General features: G+C 40.1%; 1 protein-coding gene across 5 annotated transcripts in view; it reads right to left on the bottom strand.

Annotated features, from left to right (window-relative positions):
• The window catches only part of SLC12A1 (solute carrier family 12 member 1), an 82,255-nt gene that overhangs the window by 17,575 nt on the left and 45,965 nt on the right, over window positions 1–18,715 (bottom strand). For all 5 annotated transcript variants that reach the window (XM_045201630.2, XM_024568069.3, XM_045201632.2 and 2 more), the window contains 3 exons: window positions 14,890–15,030; window positions 12,314–12,420; window positions 8,316–8,398 (listed from right to left, as the gene is read on the bottom strand). In XM_045201630.2, coding sequence (XP_045057565.1) covers window positions 8,316–8,398; window positions 12,314–12,420; window positions 14,890–15,030 — 331 coding nt within the window. The remainder of the gene's footprint in view (window positions 1–8,315; window positions 8,399–12,313; window positions 12,421–14,889; window positions 15,031–18,715) is intronic.

The raw sequence follows: 18,715 nt of genomic DNA, 5'->3' as shown, positions 1-18,715 counted from the left end.
ACGACAGTTCTTGTGTAGTGCTTTGGAGCTCCTTAAAAAGCAAAGCAACCAGTGCATTCTACAGGCAGTGTATTTATGCAACTTCTGGAAATGGGCTTAGTCATGCAAAGCAAATTGAGTATTTTAGAGAGCCTGGGAGTTATTTTAACAGTTACTGTTTATTATACACTCTCCAGGTGCCAGGAACTGTGTGCGTGTTACTCCTTAGTAAACAACTCGGAGATAGTTACTGTGATAATCCTCATGTTGTGGATGAAGAAATGGAGGCTCAGAAAGATTGAGTAACCTGTCTGATGTCTGATATCACCCAGCAAGTCAAAGGATTCAACTACAAAGAGGTCCGCTCGATTCCGAACCCCGAATGCTTCCAATGTGGAAGACCTCTTGCTTTTGGCTTATTGCTGTTATGTCAGAATTGTCTTATTAAACGCCAACTCTTCATCATCAGAGGAACCGAAACACTCTCAAGCATATGGCATAATGCCAAGGTAATTCTCCTTAACTACAGCCCCTCAAACATATCATTGTAAAGGGAGGGACCCTAAAGATTCAGGTACATATATCAGGCTGCCCAGAGTAGCAACATCAGCATCATCCTGGCTCTGGGTGATGGATCCCCAGCTATTATTATCCACATTTTGGGGTGCTGCAGGGGGCAGGCATCTGGAAGGTGCATATTTGGGAGCTTCTTTGGGGGCAACTGTAAGGACAGGTGGGGAGGAGGTTCCTTTGCTTTCCTTTTCTGGCTGGCTCCAGCACACCCTGTGACTGGCCAGTTAGTTGCCATGGTCTTTGTCCTCTAGTTTGGACAAAGGAGAAGGGAAGATAAATCCTCCTTTGTAACAGAGTCAGCTGGCTGAGTGCACTGGGAGCCGCTCCAACAGTCTGCTCCAAGGTGGGCACACAGCCCATTCTGGACGGCGCGAGCTGCAAACTCCCAGGCCTGAGACACCAAACCAGACTTTGCTTGAACGAGCCAGTTTCGACAGTCCCCTCAAAGATGACAGGGACAGAGGCTATTCTAAAGGCTAAAATCTGCTTGCTCGGCCATCTGGAATTTTCGGATCCACACAGTGGTGCGATCCTTGGCACGGCGATTTTGCAAGTTCTCATTAGAGTTAATTCTTAATTATTCACTTTGTAGGTGATCTAAGGCCTCCTTCTGCGTACTCCCTCCTCTCTCATTTCAGCACCAAGTAGAAGGGACGTTTTGATGCTCTGTTCTGAATTATCTGTCTGGGGTACTCCTTCCTATGTTTGCACAGGAAAGTAAGAGCAAACTCTGTCAAACATTTTTTTCAACAGGAGGGGGCAAGCCGACCATTAGGCACAGGTAGATGAGCCAGGTAGAATGAATGGAGACACAAACTGATTTCCACAGGGCTGACAATAAAAACGACTCACTTCATCACTGCTACCGTCACTATCATACTACTTTTGTGACCTTCAGGGTTCGCAAAGCCTTTTCCACGTGGTATCTAATTCGATCCCCATGCCAACACTGGGATGCAGGCAGAGCTGGTAATAGTCTCCCCATTTTAACATAAAGGAAACGTGGGTTCAGACAGTGCGAGTGATTTGCCCAGGGTGCACAGCTGGTGACCCGAGCCCTCTGTTTCCAACTCCGGTGCTCACCGCCCTTTGCCATCATTCTTCGGTGATATGCTCTGACTGCCAGCATCCGCTGGTTGAAGGAGCCCAATCTGCATTTTTTGAAGAACCCCCCCCCCCAAATTTCCCAGTCAGAGGAATTCACATAATGCTCTACATTTCCACAATACTCTGCTTCAACCTTTATCACCGAGGGACACAGAGCAGTTAGAAGATACATGTCTATTCCACCTCCACCAGACTGCAAACTCCTGAAGGGCAGCGTAGGTTCATTTTATCACCACCATTTACTGAGAGTTTATTTCGTGCCAAGTACAGTCACACGTTGGCACTCATCGGCTTCAGATCTCGTCACACCCTGAACTCGTCTCATTTTGACGACAAAAAAGTGTTTCAGCACTCGGCACTCGCTCAGGACTCGTCGCACCTGCTGGAACTTGTATGAGCACAGCACCACCCCCGAGAGAAAACGCTTCATCTCTGGACGAGTACCGAGGTGCCGCTGTACCGTGTGGAACACGTGGCAGCCCTCGTATATTTTAGTGCAAAATACTAAATCTACACAGCGGGCACTATAATTATTCCAGTGTGAAAACGTGCAGTGAAACACAGAGGGTAAGTGATTTGACTAAGGTCACACAGCCAAAAAGTGTCAAGCTGGGATTTGAGCCCAGGTCCGTCAGAATCCTATGTTTAGACTTCACATTCTCCCTCTCTCAGTTTCTTAGTTTTTTGCCACACCTCTTTACTAGTACCACCATAACAAGTACTTGAGAGTAGTTTGTTGGAATAAAAGAACAGGTCAGTGCTGTTAGTACAGCTCAAAACACATTTCCTCTATAAAGGGAGAAAAATAAGTGGATAGTTGTCAGGGATGAGGTGTGTGACATGGGGTGGGGGTAGGTACAAAAGACAGTGTTTGGAAAAAGTGGAGTTAATGCTATACACAGAGGGATAAACAGGTGCTAACAGGCTGATGGTATAACCCAGGCTGGAAGGGGACCAAAGGTAGGACAGGTGGGATTAATCAGAAGAATGACAGCCAAGGAAAGGAGTTCTTTCCCTGGAAAGGGCCACCACCTGCACATCAGGTGGGCATTTTAATCTTCCGTGTTAGATAATTCCATACTCCATCATAATTTGCAGAGCCGCAATACTAGAGAGAGAGTAAAATCCTGCCATTCTCTCAATCTAAGATTAAGAGAATCCCTGATGTTGGATAAAAAAGCTTAGGCTTTAGGTTCTCTCTGTTGAGTGAGTTTCTAACCAATTGTTCATACATAACCCCAAACAGTTCTTACAGTAAAAACAGTGAATCCTGAGCTGTATCTTCATAAAAATGCCAAACCACTAGAATAGTAGTGATTCTATTTTCATGTGCTTTATAAGTTGATTGTATGGTAGCCAGCTGGGGTGACCATATTTTGAAATTCAGTTTAGTTGCTAAGATTGCCTCAAATGTTCTATCCTCAGTCTTTTCTTTTTTACAAGGTATCTTTTAGAAATAGGCAGGGGTCTGTGCAACACAATTCACTCTGAATCTTACGGAGAGAGAGCAGTCAATGATCTCATAACACCAGGGAGAACAGGGAAACCCCCCAAGGAACTGCATCCCCTCCCACTTTGCAGCATCCTTTTTCTTTATTAATTATTAACTTATGCTTCTTCCTTTGGTCAATCAACTCAAAGCTGTAAATGCTCGCATGAATCAGTGTGCCGTAGCCCGGGCAAAGTCTAGCTGACCCGAAGGCAGGAAGCAGTCCTGCAGGGGCCACTGCCCCACGAAGTAGTTCTTTACTGTACTGCCACCCGTCTCTATTTTGCTAAGCCACTTCCTCAGACACAGCAGAGTCCTCCTGCTCTGGGATGCTCATAAATCATGCAGTTCTTACATGGAATACTTGATCACCATTATCGCAAATCACATGTCATCACTCGATTTCTTACCAGAATAATCTGGACTCTCTGTTGAATTTGGCAAACTTGCTAAACACCCCTGGGAAGTGAACAACATGAAATATTGAGGTTTTTGTGTTGTTGGGCAATAAATTAATTTATTAAGAGACACTATCAGCCACCAGTATTGAATGAGTTGCTGCAGAGTACAAGTTAGAATGTTATGAGTATCGATCTTATTTATATAAAAAGTTATTCTCTTCACATAAGCCTGTGGCATAGAATAGAAATAATTGTCATTAGCTAGCAAATTACCTATAAAGTTGATTTCTATTCACTGCTTTATTAACTACAGTATATGGGCACTCTGAATTGCTAATATTTCCTTTAAATTATAATCTGCGATGACACCTTGGTGCCTGTGTTGGAAAAGCTATGATGATAATCATTAGCATAGTGTAATGCAATCCTTAAGATTTATCAGGCTCTTATTAAGCCTTATATTACAGTATAATATAATGAAACACAAGCTTATTTCTTCCAATTCAAAATCTAATATGAGGATTGAGCCATAAATTAAATAAACTTCAAAACAATGCATGGAAATTCAGTGTAAAGTTAATTTCTATCATTATGCTGTTGTTTTTCTGCATGTTCTTCATGTATTTGTGTGATATTGTCTTTTTTAGCCTAGATAATTGGTATTTATAATTATTTTATTAGCATCCAACTGTACTTTCCCTTTCTTGACTAAGAAGCAGAAATATTTCAAACATCAAAGTTGATATAAATCAGATACATCCCTTGGGAAATTAAAAGGGGATGCAGTTCACTGCCAGGATTCCTTCAGAAATACTACATGCAAAATGAGCTTCTGTATTGCTTTATAGAGCTAAATTGATGATGCATTTTGGTGGATGGAGTAGTGAGGGGTGGGAGCAATATTTCTCAGCTACATCACATCTTTCAGCTGGAAGAGATCAACATAACATACAATGCAAAGATGTAATCTAAACACAGTTGTATGTTGTATTCTCGTTGTTTAGATGGAAAAACATTATAGCACAAAAGGCAGACAAAATTAAAGTAAAATATAGGAATTTAGCAACACAGCAGGTCTCTTAACATTAGGTTCTTATAATTGTCCTCAATGTCATGCCCGTCTTATCACAGACAGGTACCCCCTGTACTGGGGTTTTGAAGAAACAGGAGGAAATCGTCTGGTTCCATTCCCATATCTCAGATTTTACCGTTGTCTCTCATTATGTAAGTCACTGTCTTCTTTAGCTTTCCTTTTTAAAAAATAGAATAGTGCTTCAAACAGACATATGTTTGAATCTCAGCTCTACAAACTACTGGCCTTGTGAATCTTGGGTAAGCCTCAATTTCATTAGTTGTAAATGGCGTTAATGATCGTACTTTCCTTAGAGGGTAGTGGGATGACACATGTTGTCATATATGTGAACATGGGACATAATACATGGCACATGGTAAATACTCAAAATGTTCACTATTGTTGCTACTAGTGTATTAAGTTCAATTAAGAAGGAATATATAAATTAGTCATGAACACTGAGAGGACGTTAGTGTATTTGGTCTCTAAATGTATTGTAAAAGATTTATAAAAACAAAAAAGGGGCATAAAAGCAGGAGACTGAAGATATGAAAGGTAAACTTCATGCTACAGTATGGCATAGGATGGACTCTAACCTCAATTTTTTTAAAGCTCTTTGTACATAGTCATAGAGTATACATGTCAGATAGCTGTTCTCTATCCTATACGAACTCTTGTTCTCTCGTTTCTTCTTCCTTCTCCTCCTCCCTTACAACACACCAGAATGGTTGCATCAGAAAACTCACCTAATCCACTCGTGTTTCCTCCTGTTACGATGGAGACAACCGTGAAATGTCCAAATAGAATCTGTACCCATCAGGCGCCAGCACTCTCAAACCCCTCGTAGGCTTTTCCTCTCTGTTGGACCTACCCAGCAAAATCCTGATCCTCCTATACCCTGGAGGCCAAATGCTGCTAGAGAATAACTGGACATGAGAGAAATTGCTCCGACTTCAAAAAAATTGAGACTAATATGCACAATCCTCCTCAATTTATCATTCCACTCTTACAAAACCACGTACTTCATGAAGCATTTTTCTCCTGTTTCAGGTCAACTCTTCCATTCATACCTTTCTTCTAATGCCTCCTGTTCCACCAGGATCTTACTCCAAGGTCATTGCCCTCCATTCCCCCTCCCCACTTTTTTTTTAACCTTCATCTTCAACCTCTCCCACTCTGTTGGGCCCATTTTCTCAGTCTAAAAACATGGCTCTGCCTTCCATTCTAAGGTCTACAGGTCTCCCTATAGTAAATCTCCTCAACATCTCAACTTCTCAGAATGGCTGACCACATCCATATTCTCTGCTTTATCATCTCCTATTCTCTCCTCAACCCACTGTAATCTGGCTTCTGTGAACACTGGTTGACAGGAATTACTCTCACTAAGAGTAATTATCTGTGTTGTGTCAATTGCATTTTATTCACCAGTGTTTCTGGTGTATTTGACAGTGTTGATGATTCTTCTCATTTTGAGCACTGCTGCCATGACACCGCAGATGTCTGCTTCACTGCTTCTCTGATCGCTCCTTTCCTGCTCCTTCTTCTGTGGGGCCCCTTTTCTGTGCCTTAGGGCTCTTGACTACATACACTCTTTTGGCTATATTTTCCAACGTCATCATTTCAATTTTCACCTTCACTATGATGTCTCCTGTATTAGTTTGGTAGGGCTGCCATAACATGTACCACCAACTTGGTGGCTTAAACAACATAAATTTATTTCCCACAGTTCTAGAGACCACAAGTCCAGGACCAAGGTGGTGGCAGGCCTGGTTTCATTCTGGCATTTCTCTCCTGGATTTGTGGACGGTCTCATCTCCCCTTCCTCTGTGTTTGTCTGTGTCTTAATCTCTTTTTATAAGGACATCAGTCCTATTGGATTATGGCCCACCCTAATAATCTTATTTTACCTTACCTCTTTAAAGATCCTATCGCCAAATACAGTCAGATCTGAGGTTAGGACTTTAAGGTAAGAATTCTTGGGCGATACAATATGGCCCATAATATCTCCTAAATCTGCATCTCCAGCTCATGATTCTTCTTTAAGACCAGGACTGTCTCACTGACTATTGGACGTTTCCAATAGAATTTCCCACAGGAGATTGTTTACAACGGAGCCAGGCATTCCTTCACCAAACCTACTCCTCTCGTGTTTCCCATCCCATTGGTAAAACCCACAAGGAATCTTTTTTCACTTCTCTCTCTCCCATGTCCTATCCATCCAATCAACCCCCAAATACTTCGCTTTGTAGCTCCAAAGTACTCCTGTCCTTCTCTCTCCATCCATAACTCTAGTTTAGGCCGTCACTTTCTCTAGCTTTGATTAAATTAAAATCTTTTATGATTTGTCTCTCTGTGTCCATTCATGGTCCTTATTGAGTCCATGCCAATCTAATTAAAAAGAGTATAAGATTTAAAACCTAAATTTGACCACATTACTCTCCCACTTAAATCTCAGTAGTTCCTCATTGCTTATGGAGTATGAGCCACATTTTTTTAATATGGCAAATGAGGTCTTTTAAAATCAAGACCTTGTATCAGCAGCCTCATATTTCCTATTGTCTACCTCAACTTTTCACTTAACTGACACTAATCTGCTTTTGGTTGCTCACACATTGCATTCTTCCATCTTGCCATGTTGTCTCACCTTTGGTAATGCTTTCCTCTTTGCCAGAAATGCTAGTTCCCAAACTCAGATTTTTCTTCCCCGACATTGACCAGGTAATTTCTTCCAGGAAGCCTTCTTGGAGTTAGATGCCTCTTCTCTCTTTCCCACAATGCCCTATCAATATACCCATCATCACACCAATCACGTACTCATTTCCATTATTAGGCTGTGAGCCCACTGAGGACAGAGGCAGACTCTCACTAGTCTTCATACCCAGCACTGATACCTATATCGTGGCTGCTACATAAAAGGCAGCCCCCAAATCCTTTGTTTTACTGCTGTGTCATCAGTGGACTCTATTGTGAAGTTAAGTAAAAGATAAGCCATGGATTATTATCCTGTTCTAATATTGCAGTGACTTTTTAGATGTGTTCTTTATTTTATACACAAGAGGGTATGTTTAAGACAAAACAAGTATAGTTGACCCTTGAACTGTGCAGGTCAATTGAAGTGTGAGGTTCAGTTGAACTGTGGTCAATGGAACTGTGCAGGTCAGTTTAAAAGAGTGCTGTATACGTGGACCTTCTGTCGTGAGTGTGGAAAAAGCAGAGTCACTAATCGAACTGGTGTGCTTGCCTCTGACTTCGATTAGTGATTCCTAGCATGATGCGTTCAGGTTCAATTCCATGTAGTTGTAAACTAGATCATAGACTCTTAAAAACAAAATACATGGTTTTCCAAGGAAAGAATTAATCTTAATTTTCTGAATTGTCTTCTAGTTTAATTTACCAAAGGTGTTTATTTTCAGTGATGGTGGTTTTGTGGTTTTGTGATGAGAAGAATAATTGATGACAGCTATGGATTATTCTGTATTTCTTGTTAGCGGGACGAATGCCGCTTGTGTTAGCAATGGGGAGAACACTGGGAAGTGTACCAACCTCAAGTCAGCACAAGAACGTAAGCTCCGTTTGTTGTTAGAGGGTTTTGTCTGCATTGTGCACTGCTCTATCCCAAGCACCTAGTACTCCGTGCTAGCCATGGAGCAGGGGCTCAATAAATGTTTGTTGATTGAATAAAGAAAGTACATACCTTGCACCTGAAGAACCTGAGAGATGTCAAACCCTTGGCTGATTCTGACTATGACCACACCAATCTCAAAATCAAATGCATCACTGAAAGTGGAAGCAAAGTGGTTAGTGATTTAAATGACTCTTTAATCCTCAAGCTTTGGACAAATATTGAACTTGCTTCTAGGATTTTAATGTAATTAAACTAAGAAAATTTACTTTAGAATACTACCAAGAGCTTATAACTTTCTGTTTTAGTTTGTGCTCCTTTTATACCTTAAAAAAAGATTTTATTTATTTATTTTTTAGAGAGAGGGGAAGGGAAGGAGAAAGAGAGAGAAACATCAATGTGTGTTTGCCTCTCACGTGCCCCCAACGGGGGACCTGGCCTGCAACCCAGGTGTATGTCCTGACTGGGAATCGAACCAGTGACCCTTTGGTTCGCAGGCCTGCTCTCAATCCACTGAGCTACACTAGTCAGGGTTCCTTTTATACCTTTTAAAAAATGTATTCTGGATAAAGATAACTAATTCTTTTATACTGGAGCCAATTTATTCAAATATACTATCAACTAGAATTCTGTTTAAGAGCTTGTAACATACTTTTAAAAATTGATTCTTTCCTAATGTAAACAAAACAATTACTGAAATATTTAAAACAGAAATTTTCCAGACTGCAAACACCCTTTAAAATTATCAACCAAATCTGTTCACCCATTGAGGAGGAACCCTACAACGTTTCTGGCATCAAGTTCCCGGTTAAAAATGTCCCCAGTTCCTCTAAAGAAATTTTGCCAGCGACTGTGAACAGACACCTGCAGCAACACTTTTTCATGGCAGCTCTGTGCTGTCGAAGTTGGCTGTTGTGCCTTCTCTACACCCAGCCTGGGGGAATTAGATTATCTAGGAGGGAAAGAAAGGCTCTCTTTCTTTTATCTTCTTTTATCTCCATTCCTGTAGAATGTTTTTTTCTCTGCCTGTAAATATAGGGCAAACCAATTAGTACTTTGGGTTCATTTACAGTTTTCTCCTTGGGAGGTCCTTTGCTCACTGTCTGTGGATCTGCAGCCCAGGACCCTTTCCATCAGGTCACCCTCCCCGAGAAACAGTGCAGTTTGTGATGAACTCACTATATATAAACAAGATCCAATAGCTAATGTAAACCTGAATTTTCAAAGAATGATACAAATAGTTCAGTATAATGTGAATATGCATCCAAAATTCTAATGTTGGGTGATGCTCTCTTAACAAAATAGATCCATTCTAGCAAAAGTTGCCCCAAATTCCTGATAAATCTTGTTTCTAATCATCTTAGATTATAAAAAGCAGACATGTTCCACAAAAACGTATTTGGATTCTGTGTTGGGTGGAATAATTTCAGACCCCCAAAGACATTCACATTTTAATCCCTGGAGCCTGTGAATAAGTTACTTCACTGCGGCAGAAGGGACTTGGCAGATGTGATTAAGTTAAGAACCTTGAGGTGGAGAGATTATCCTGGGTTACTGGGTGGGCCTTGTAATTACCAGTGTCCTTGAAAGTGGAATTGGGAGGCTGAAGAGGAGGTTAGAGTAATGTAATATAGGAAGGATTTGACCCATCAAGGGCTTTGAAGATGGACGAAGAGCCGAGAGCAATGGGCAGCCTCTGGACCCTAGAAAAGGCAAGGACATCAGTTCTCTCCTAGAGTCTCCAGAAGGTGACACCACCCAGCCCCCACCTTGAGTGAGATTAGCCCAGTGAGTTAGTGTCAGCCTTTTAACCCACACGACCGTAAATTAACACAAATGTATTAAACTGCTAAGTTCAGATAACTTGTTAATGCAGCCAACAAAAACTAATTCAGATTCTCCTTAAAATTAAACCATCTTTTAGAATATTACAGGCATTTAAAATCTTTTATTCAAAGAAAAATGGTAAAATACTAAACTATTATAAAAATATCCTTATGATAACAATAATACTGTGCTTGCTTTAAATCATACAACAAGACAAAGCCAAAATGCTAAAAGAGAAATACGATGCAATGTGGTTTTTGGCTATCTTCTTCCTATACTGACACCATTGCTGTGGTAGGAAGGCCATTTAACGCTACCAAGCCAGCCAAATTTTATACTAGTACAAATTCGAGCCACCTTAACACTGAACTTTATTACCAAGAAGACCAATTATTAATTTGGTATAAAAGAAGTCTCTTTGGCTTAATATTACTAGGTTTAATTATTTTGGTCCCTTTGAAATTCTAGACTGTTTGGGATGATGTGGAGGTTGCAAGATGGTTCCAGTTAATTTTGTATCAAATAATGGACTCTGTGACTATAGATTTACATATTTCTTCTTATAGACTCCACCTCTTTTTTGTTCCCAAAAGTGAAGATACAATTCTTTCCCCTTCACCTTCTTTTTTCTCCCAAAGGTAAAGATGAAATTGAATGGAGAAATCTGGATAACAGAGAGCAGATCTAAATCCATTTCAAAGAATGTCAGGTCAGCAGCAGACTGAGATTCTAAACATGTCAAATACTGTTTGCTGAGCCTGGCAAAATTCTAACCCGATCACCTGGTTTAGGCTCAACCTACTTAACTGGGAGCACCCGCAGGAGCCAGAGAGTGGCACGAGGTGTCTGGACTGCGTACGTTTGCAGAGCACAATTCAGGAGCATGCATTTAATGCATAGGTTCCCCATGTTAGGAAGAGTAAGTGAATTTCTGTTTGATTAAGTAACGCATATAATTTCAGAAGATTAAAAATGATTTTCTTATGCTTCATTTTTAGTGGAACTAATATTAGAATGCTTCTGTCATGTTGCCTAAATCTCCCCCAAATGATGATAAATGTGGAGCTGGTTCTAGCAGGGGCCAGAGGACGTAGAGGCACAGAGCATATGCTTGTTTGATGAGTGAGGATTTGTTTCCTGTGTACTCTGGACTTTTCAGATGGCTCAGGGCATGTTCTTTACCCTTTGATATAAAATCAGAGTGAAATCAGCCCCGGACCAAGGAAATCTTCCATTTTCAGAGCTGTTGACACAAAAAATAGCTGCTGTCCGGAGCTGGTACTGCCTCCCTTGAGGTGAATCTGGTTAAGTGTTTTCAAGCCTGGAAGAAAGGGCCAATTTTCTAGAATGGTCACTGAGGGCACCCTGTGCCTCTTTCTAAGTGTAGCTTTTGTCTTCTTTTAGGCAAAGGAAGGAACCAAACCAGGTAATACTTAGGGTATATGTGCACTTCTGGAGGCAGCATAACATGTGGTCAGGAGTGTAAACTTTGAATTCAGATGGTCCTGGGGTGAAATTACAGTTCTGACTACACAACTTGATCATTTTCTGCATGTTTCTTAATTTTCAATGTCTGTGCCTCTACTTATGACATGGGAACAATAGTACTTACTTCAAGTCTTCTTGTGAGAATTAAATGGGATGACTCATGTTGAGGAGACGAGCCTGGTGCCTGCTCATCCTTTAACAACTATGATTATTGCCTTTATCCCAAAACTCTTCCAGTATTTAAATACCAGATGTCATGAACCATACCACTTAAAACTCATTTTCTGTGCATAACCTAGCACTATTATGAAGCAGAGACAGCTGGTATATGGGACCCTCCTAGCAACGAAGGGAGATCTGAGGCTTTGGGCTAGTGGCTACGTTACCCAAGGCTCAGAGGAAGACAATGACTGAACTGGGCACACCAGCTAATCCAAGATTCCAGCTGTTTTAAAACAAATTCTTTTCTCACCTAGCTGTCCTTTGCTTTTAATCTCATAAATAGTTTTTAAGGTTGTAACTCTTCATATTTACCTTTTTTTCTTCAATGCCAAATTTCCCCCACTCTGTTTCCTCTGATGCTATGATTCCTTCAAGTTCCATTGTTGGCAGTGTGTTTTCACTTCGGTAAGGAATTCAGAGTAGCAGGGGAATGTCCTTCTGTCGGGCAATTTAATCTAGTAAACCGGTGCCTGTCATGTTCTGCCCTGGCTAGTGCTTTATAAAAAGAACATGTCTTGAAAGCCATCACTTACTGTATGATTCCCACGTAGTTCTCAATCTCTGCTAAGGGAGCCTTCCTCCAGTTTTTTTTATATCCAATCACCAGAGTGTTTGGTTTCATTCTTCCTAAGCCTGAGGCCTAAACGGAGGAGAAAAACACATGGGCAATCCTTCCCATTCCAGGAAATCACCCCAGCAAATGAAAACTGATGCCCAAAAGAGCACTGAAGCAATGTTCTGATGCTTCTGCAGATCGGGTTAGACTTTCGTGTCTGTCCTTCATGCCCACACCCAAACATAAAGCAGGACGACTAGTTCTAAATCATCTGAGCCATGAATGGATTTTAGATGACAGAAATGGAGCTTTTCTAGATTAGCAGTCATTTGCATTTCTTCTGACACGCTCATTAAAATGATTCAATAATTTAAAATCGAGAGAGGGTTGGCTTACCTGTTGGCATGCGTGTTATAATTTAGCGGTTCAAAGCTCATTTCCACCTGTTATGTCCATAATGTCTTTAGCAATAAAATCCATGTTTGGAAAATTTTTATATACAAAAAAATCACTGAAATTTCTACTTACATTATTTATTGAAGACTAGCTGGGACATGTTTCTAGAACCTAACTCTTTTATATGACAGTATCATTAATAGGTATCTTCCATATCAGAAGTTTCATTCCCCCATGAAGTGATAGGATATGACTTCCAGTTCATTAAATTTAATCTAGCAAAGTACTATGTTAGGTGCCATGGGACAATGGTGAGGCATGTTTTTTGGCCTCAGGAAGCTTAGAATAGGTGGAGGAAACAAGATATACACAACAGCAAATTCTAGTGCAAATGCAGTTGGAACTCCTCTGGAAGCATTAAAGGCAGAAACCTTGAATTCCAGGTGAGGATTCATGAGGAGAGGTGGCATTTGTTCTGGATTTTGCAGGTTAGTTAGATGTGGACCAGTAATGATAAGGAGAGCAGTGGGAGTAAAGGAAGGACGTCCTGGGCCATGGGGATAGTGAAACAAATGATCAGAACAGGAAATTTTAGAGAGGACAGTGGCAAGTAGAAGATGGGCATTGACGGAGGGTTCCTAAAACAAGCTCTGCTTCTACCACATTTGGTGTGTTGCTCTTAGAAATGTACAGGTAACAGAACAGCTCGTTTGGCCCTTGGCAGATACATGGCAGTAGGGATGGAGTCTTTTCTATAACTACGGCTAGGAGACACAACTCATGCCATAATGTGTTAGATGCGAAGAAGGCTTTGTCCCGAACGGTATCACTGGTAGTATTCTCCTTTAGTACCACTCTGTCCTTCCCTTTGTCACGACCCCTCTGTGCTCCACTTTTCCTTGAAGAAACTCACCGGAACAAATTCATGCACTGTCATTTTTAAAACAGTTTCTTTTGGATTAATATATGAACTGTTTTTCATACTTAGGTCTTTTCTCTCCCTGTTCTTATTCTATGTCTGTCCCCCTATTCCCAGTGAAAGTTTTTTTATTATTTTTCCAATCTTCTATGATAATTTTACATTAAATGTATAACCTTCCCAACACATTTAACCAAAGAACTACTGAAAAATAGCTCAATCATGAAGGAAAGCTCAGCATCTTGCAATGACCTCTATTTCCATTTTTTAGCAAATTAATAACAGCTGAAAAGAGGCTCATTGGGGGTCATAGGACTTTCAGACACTGTTTCTCTGCGTATGCAGTCACTTCACAAGTGTTCGTCAGGGATATTAGAGACAGGAATGCATCAAAGACTCTTCATCTCCAAAATACTACACTTTAATCAATAGTTTTTCTTTTCTGCCTTCATAAACATCAGAGTTACCTGGATGCAGTTTGGAATTTTGAGTCCCTGTGTATGGCAACTCTGAAAGCTAAATAATTCATTTGGTGTATATAGAATCAGGGCTATTCAACCACGTTAATGCCACAATGATTACAAAGCCAGTCTCCTGGATTATTTTAAGGAAACTCTAACACTCTGAATTATGAAGGTCAGAGCAAGGGAAAGATTTTATGTACTTACTACAGAAAGGGAAGAAAAAAAGAAAGAATGATTGAGAGCAGATGGTAGAACTGTGGGCTTTAGTGTTGAGCCACAGAGATTATTACATTTTATTCAACATTCTGGAGATAATTTAGGAGGATAGAGAGATTTTTGGGTCCAGATCACCACACTCTTATTTAGCTTAGCAGCTGCCCTTCCATCATTTGCAAAAGAAAGAAGATAAAGAATGCCTGACTTGAGCATTTCTAGATGCAAAAATAGTTTGAAGTTTTAATAGGATCCCGAATGACCTCAACCATCAGAACAAATTTGCATATCAATAACCACGGGGACAGAATGTACGCTGTTGGCCAAGGGCAGCCTCCTTTCCCATTTCCAGTGGACCACTCATAGTTCACAGTAATAGAACACCTTTGCTTTTGTTTTAGCTTTGTCTGTCCCCAGGAACTCAAAACGAATTCTTTAACCATCTGCATTGAGCTCTGATGGTGGAATACCTAAGCAGAGCCACTTGCTCTGGGAACTTCTCTAACATGGAATGCTAATTGTCTTTTGCCTCTGTACTCATTCCCTCCACACTAGCCTTACCTGGAGGAGACTCCGGACACCATCCCTGAAACAGTCTGCTGCCACTGCTGCATAGAAAGCCTTGATTTTGTTCTTTATAAGCCAGGCCTGCTTCTTCGCCATGCCACTGTTCATCTCTTTAACACACAGCTTGCGCGGTCCCTGGATGTCACAGTGAAATATTGGTTAGAAGCCCCATGATTATACATCGCATCACTATTGTTTTCTAAAAGGCAAAAATAGCTGGCAATGCCCCACTGAGTTAAGGAATGGGGAGGAGGGAAAACACCTCAATAAATGGGGTTCACACAGATTCAGCTTTTCAAGAGGATCTGTGTTACTCCCGTTAATCACTGTCTATCCAGAATGTCTAGATGTATTAATGCCTGCTTAATTAACTGCTTCATGTGGAATGACAGAAAAAGCCAATGAAATAAAAAGAAACAGGTAAAGTTAATTTTAATAATATACTTTATTTAATGTAATACATTCACAATATTAGGAAAATAGTGAAAATGTGATTGAAGAAGGTTAGAATAAATATACAATCAACTTGTGACTCAGTAACAAGAGACACTTCTAAGAACACCAATTGGGGTTAGAGCCCAGCTGCAAGAAATGGACAGCCCTCTTGGGAAGCAGAGCGTGATGATTTGCAAATCCCGCCATGGACTACTACGTCTCGAAAATTTTATTAGACCCATCAATTGCTTTTGGTGTGTGATAAGGATACCACTGCATCACTTTTTCCTGTGTAATGCTGACACACTCCCACTCAGATAAATCAACATTTCCCACTCACTCAATGAATTTGGTGGGAACAAAACTCACACACTCACAGAATAGGAACAATAGAAGGGAATAAGAGAGAAGGAGGCAGGTGCTGTCCTAGTAGGTGAAGCATTTTGTAATTTCAAGATCTGAGTCCTGGAAACTCATTTTTAAATAAAAAGATTTGTTCTTGTTTTTTCTACCTTGAAGGTCCAAGCTGGCTTTTCCTTGCATGTTTCAAATCAATCAAAAGGTATTTCTGACACATAGGTACAGTGTGCCTACAGGGTACAAATCCATTATTTTCCTGGGAAATTATTTCAATTCATGGAGAGGTTTAGAATTTTGTTGACTTGTCTTAGATTTCTTACAATCCACCTGGAATCTTTTTTTTTTTTTTTTTAAGATTTCATTTATTCACTTTCAGAGAGAGGGGAAGGGAGGGAGAAAGAGAGGGAGAGAAACATCAATGTGTGGTTGCCTCTCGTGCACCCCCCACTGGGACTTGATCAGCAACCCAAGCATGTGCCCTGACTGGGAATTGAAGTGGTGACCCTTTGGTTTGCAGGCTGGCATTCAATCCACAGAGCCACAGCAGTCAGGGCCCACCTGAAATCTTGATAAATTGCAGTGGGTAGACCTGGAACAGGGCTCAAAATTCTGCATTTCTAATAACTCCCAGGTAACATGGATGATGCCAGTCCTCAGACCACACTTGGAGTTGCAGTATTAGAGGGTCTTCAATTTGAGGAAAAGGCTTTGGATGGATGAAAAAGAGAGCAGCCTTTGTGGTCAGGCAGACGGATTTCAGATCTAAGCCCGGCCACTTTGGAGGTAATTGATGATCTCTGAACTTTTAGATATTATTCTGAAAACAGTATAAAAATGTTTATCCTGCAAGGTTGTTTTAAGCGGTCATGATAAGTCCCTAGTCCAAGGTTGACTTTTATGATCTTAAATGAGCGCTCACAACCTCATTGAAGCCCCCGACCTAATTCTAAACAGAGATGGAAGAGGGCTGAACTGGGAACCAGAGCATTGGGTCGAGGTCTGGCTCTGGCACCGACTAGCTAACACCCTGGATACGCCATTTGTCCTTTCTTGATGCGAGCTATACTTTTAAAAGAATAAGGAAATTGCCTAAGTTATCACTGCCCACTATCATAGTCCTTATCCACATGTTATTATTGAGCATTTGAAATGTGGCTGGTCCACATTGCCAAATGTTGGAAATGTAAAATGCATACCAAATTTTGAAGTCTTAGAATGAAAAAATATAGTAAAATACTTCATTTATAATTTTATATTGATTGCATTTTACACAGAAAGAGAGCAGGATGACAGCTATGGTGTGGGGGGGGGGGCGGGTAGGGTGTGGAGGGATTGACCAAAAAGGAAAAAGGACTCATGGACATGGACAACAGTGTGGTGATTGCAGGAGGAAGAAGGTATAAGGGGACTAAATGGTAACCAAGTAAAATAATATTCTGAATACATTATATTAAATAAAATGTTATTAAAATTAACTTACCTGCTTCTTTTTACTTTTTAAAACTGGCTACTAGAAAATTGTACTTGTGGCACATATTAACTTTCTACTACACAGCACTAGATGACCTCTGGGATAACTTCTACTTCATTATTCCATTTAAATTGGATCAGATCCTTTATGTACTTATTTTTACCAGAATATTTTCCAGAACATGTGACAACTTTTCAAGGCTGTTTGAATGACTTACGTTAAAGTTAAAAAACAAGACCCTCCAATGAAGATGGAGAAGGTAAAGCTGTAAAGAGGGTAGTTACTAATCCAGCAGACTTAGCCTAAGGAAGGACTTGTCATTATGGGTCAAATTTTGCTCAGGGTTCTAGACTGCCCATGCATTTTGAACCATTGGTCCTTCTTGGGCATTCTATACTCTGTCAACTTCAAAAGTAAGGAGGCATATTTCATTCACATAAGCTCAGTGATAACAACAGCCATGAACAGAAGAAAAAGCAACAGCTAGGAAAGGTATGGGGCCATCAATATATTGAGTTGTGCCACAATGACTGTGAACCCTGGGGAAACTCACATTCATTTGAATAAATACAGTGTAACATATGTCTATTTGTAATACAGAAATCCATATTAAATGTTAATTGTGACAGAGAGATTTATTTTAATGCCTGAATTTGCCATATTGAGAAGTCATAAAAATATTTCATGTAGAATCTCTCTTGGCTAAAAAATATTATCATATCCTTTTAGCACACTTATTAACGTGAGGCAAGACCGCAATATAAATGTAGCAAGCAAAAAGCCAACTAACAAAGAGGGAAGACATGCTAGAAAATAATTATTCAACATTCAAATGTGTCATAGTCATAAAAATGAATTTTACCACTCTGTTAATATATTATAGAGATTAGCTTAGTTAGGATCCAAAATATGAGTACATAAATTAACTCGGGGTTTGAACAAAGAAGCTTTAAAAATCTTAAATATATTATAACTTTGACATTTATTGAGAAAAGGGGAAAAGATTATAATTATTTAGTCTGGAGAAGCTGATGTGACACTACTTCAGATAAATGAATATTATGAAAGAAAATTTGCAAAGAAATTCCAGTATCATTAGGATTAAATAGAGGAATTGGGGAATAGAGTAAGTGCAGTGTTCTTTCAAACTTTTATTTTTCAAAACACTAAGAGTCCTATTGCTCTGTTTATGCTTTCATTGCCACTCTGTTTAGAACGGTGGGAAAGAGAGTTTTTCCTTTTCTGATTTGCTCATATTTTATCTCCCTGTGCATCTAGGGCCCACTCATAGGTCATCCATTCTTCCTGTATTTGGCCATGCCACTATTTTATTAACATCACGACAGAAACTCATTGACTTAAGGAGAAGAGATGCATCTAAAGAAGACTGAATTTTCTTCTTAGTGGATATGAGAGTTGAATTAAGAAAAGATTGAAGATAGAAGAAAAATGAGAATTTTAGTTTTCCCTAGGTTATCTATGCTTGAACTGCCCTGTCTTACAATGAGAGGAAAGGTCAGGACATTCAAGGTTTAAAGAATATTAAAGAGAAAA

This window comes from Desmodus rotundus, chromosome 7 (genome assembly GCF_022682495.2).
Source record: "Desmodus rotundus isolate HL8 chromosome 7, HLdesRot8A.1, whole genome shotgun sequence".
Taxonomy (NCBI): domain Eukaryota; kingdom Metazoa; phylum Chordata; class Mammalia; order Chiroptera; family Phyllostomidae; genus Desmodus; species Desmodus rotundus.
This window is presented reverse-complemented; position numbering and strand designations above follow the sequence as displayed.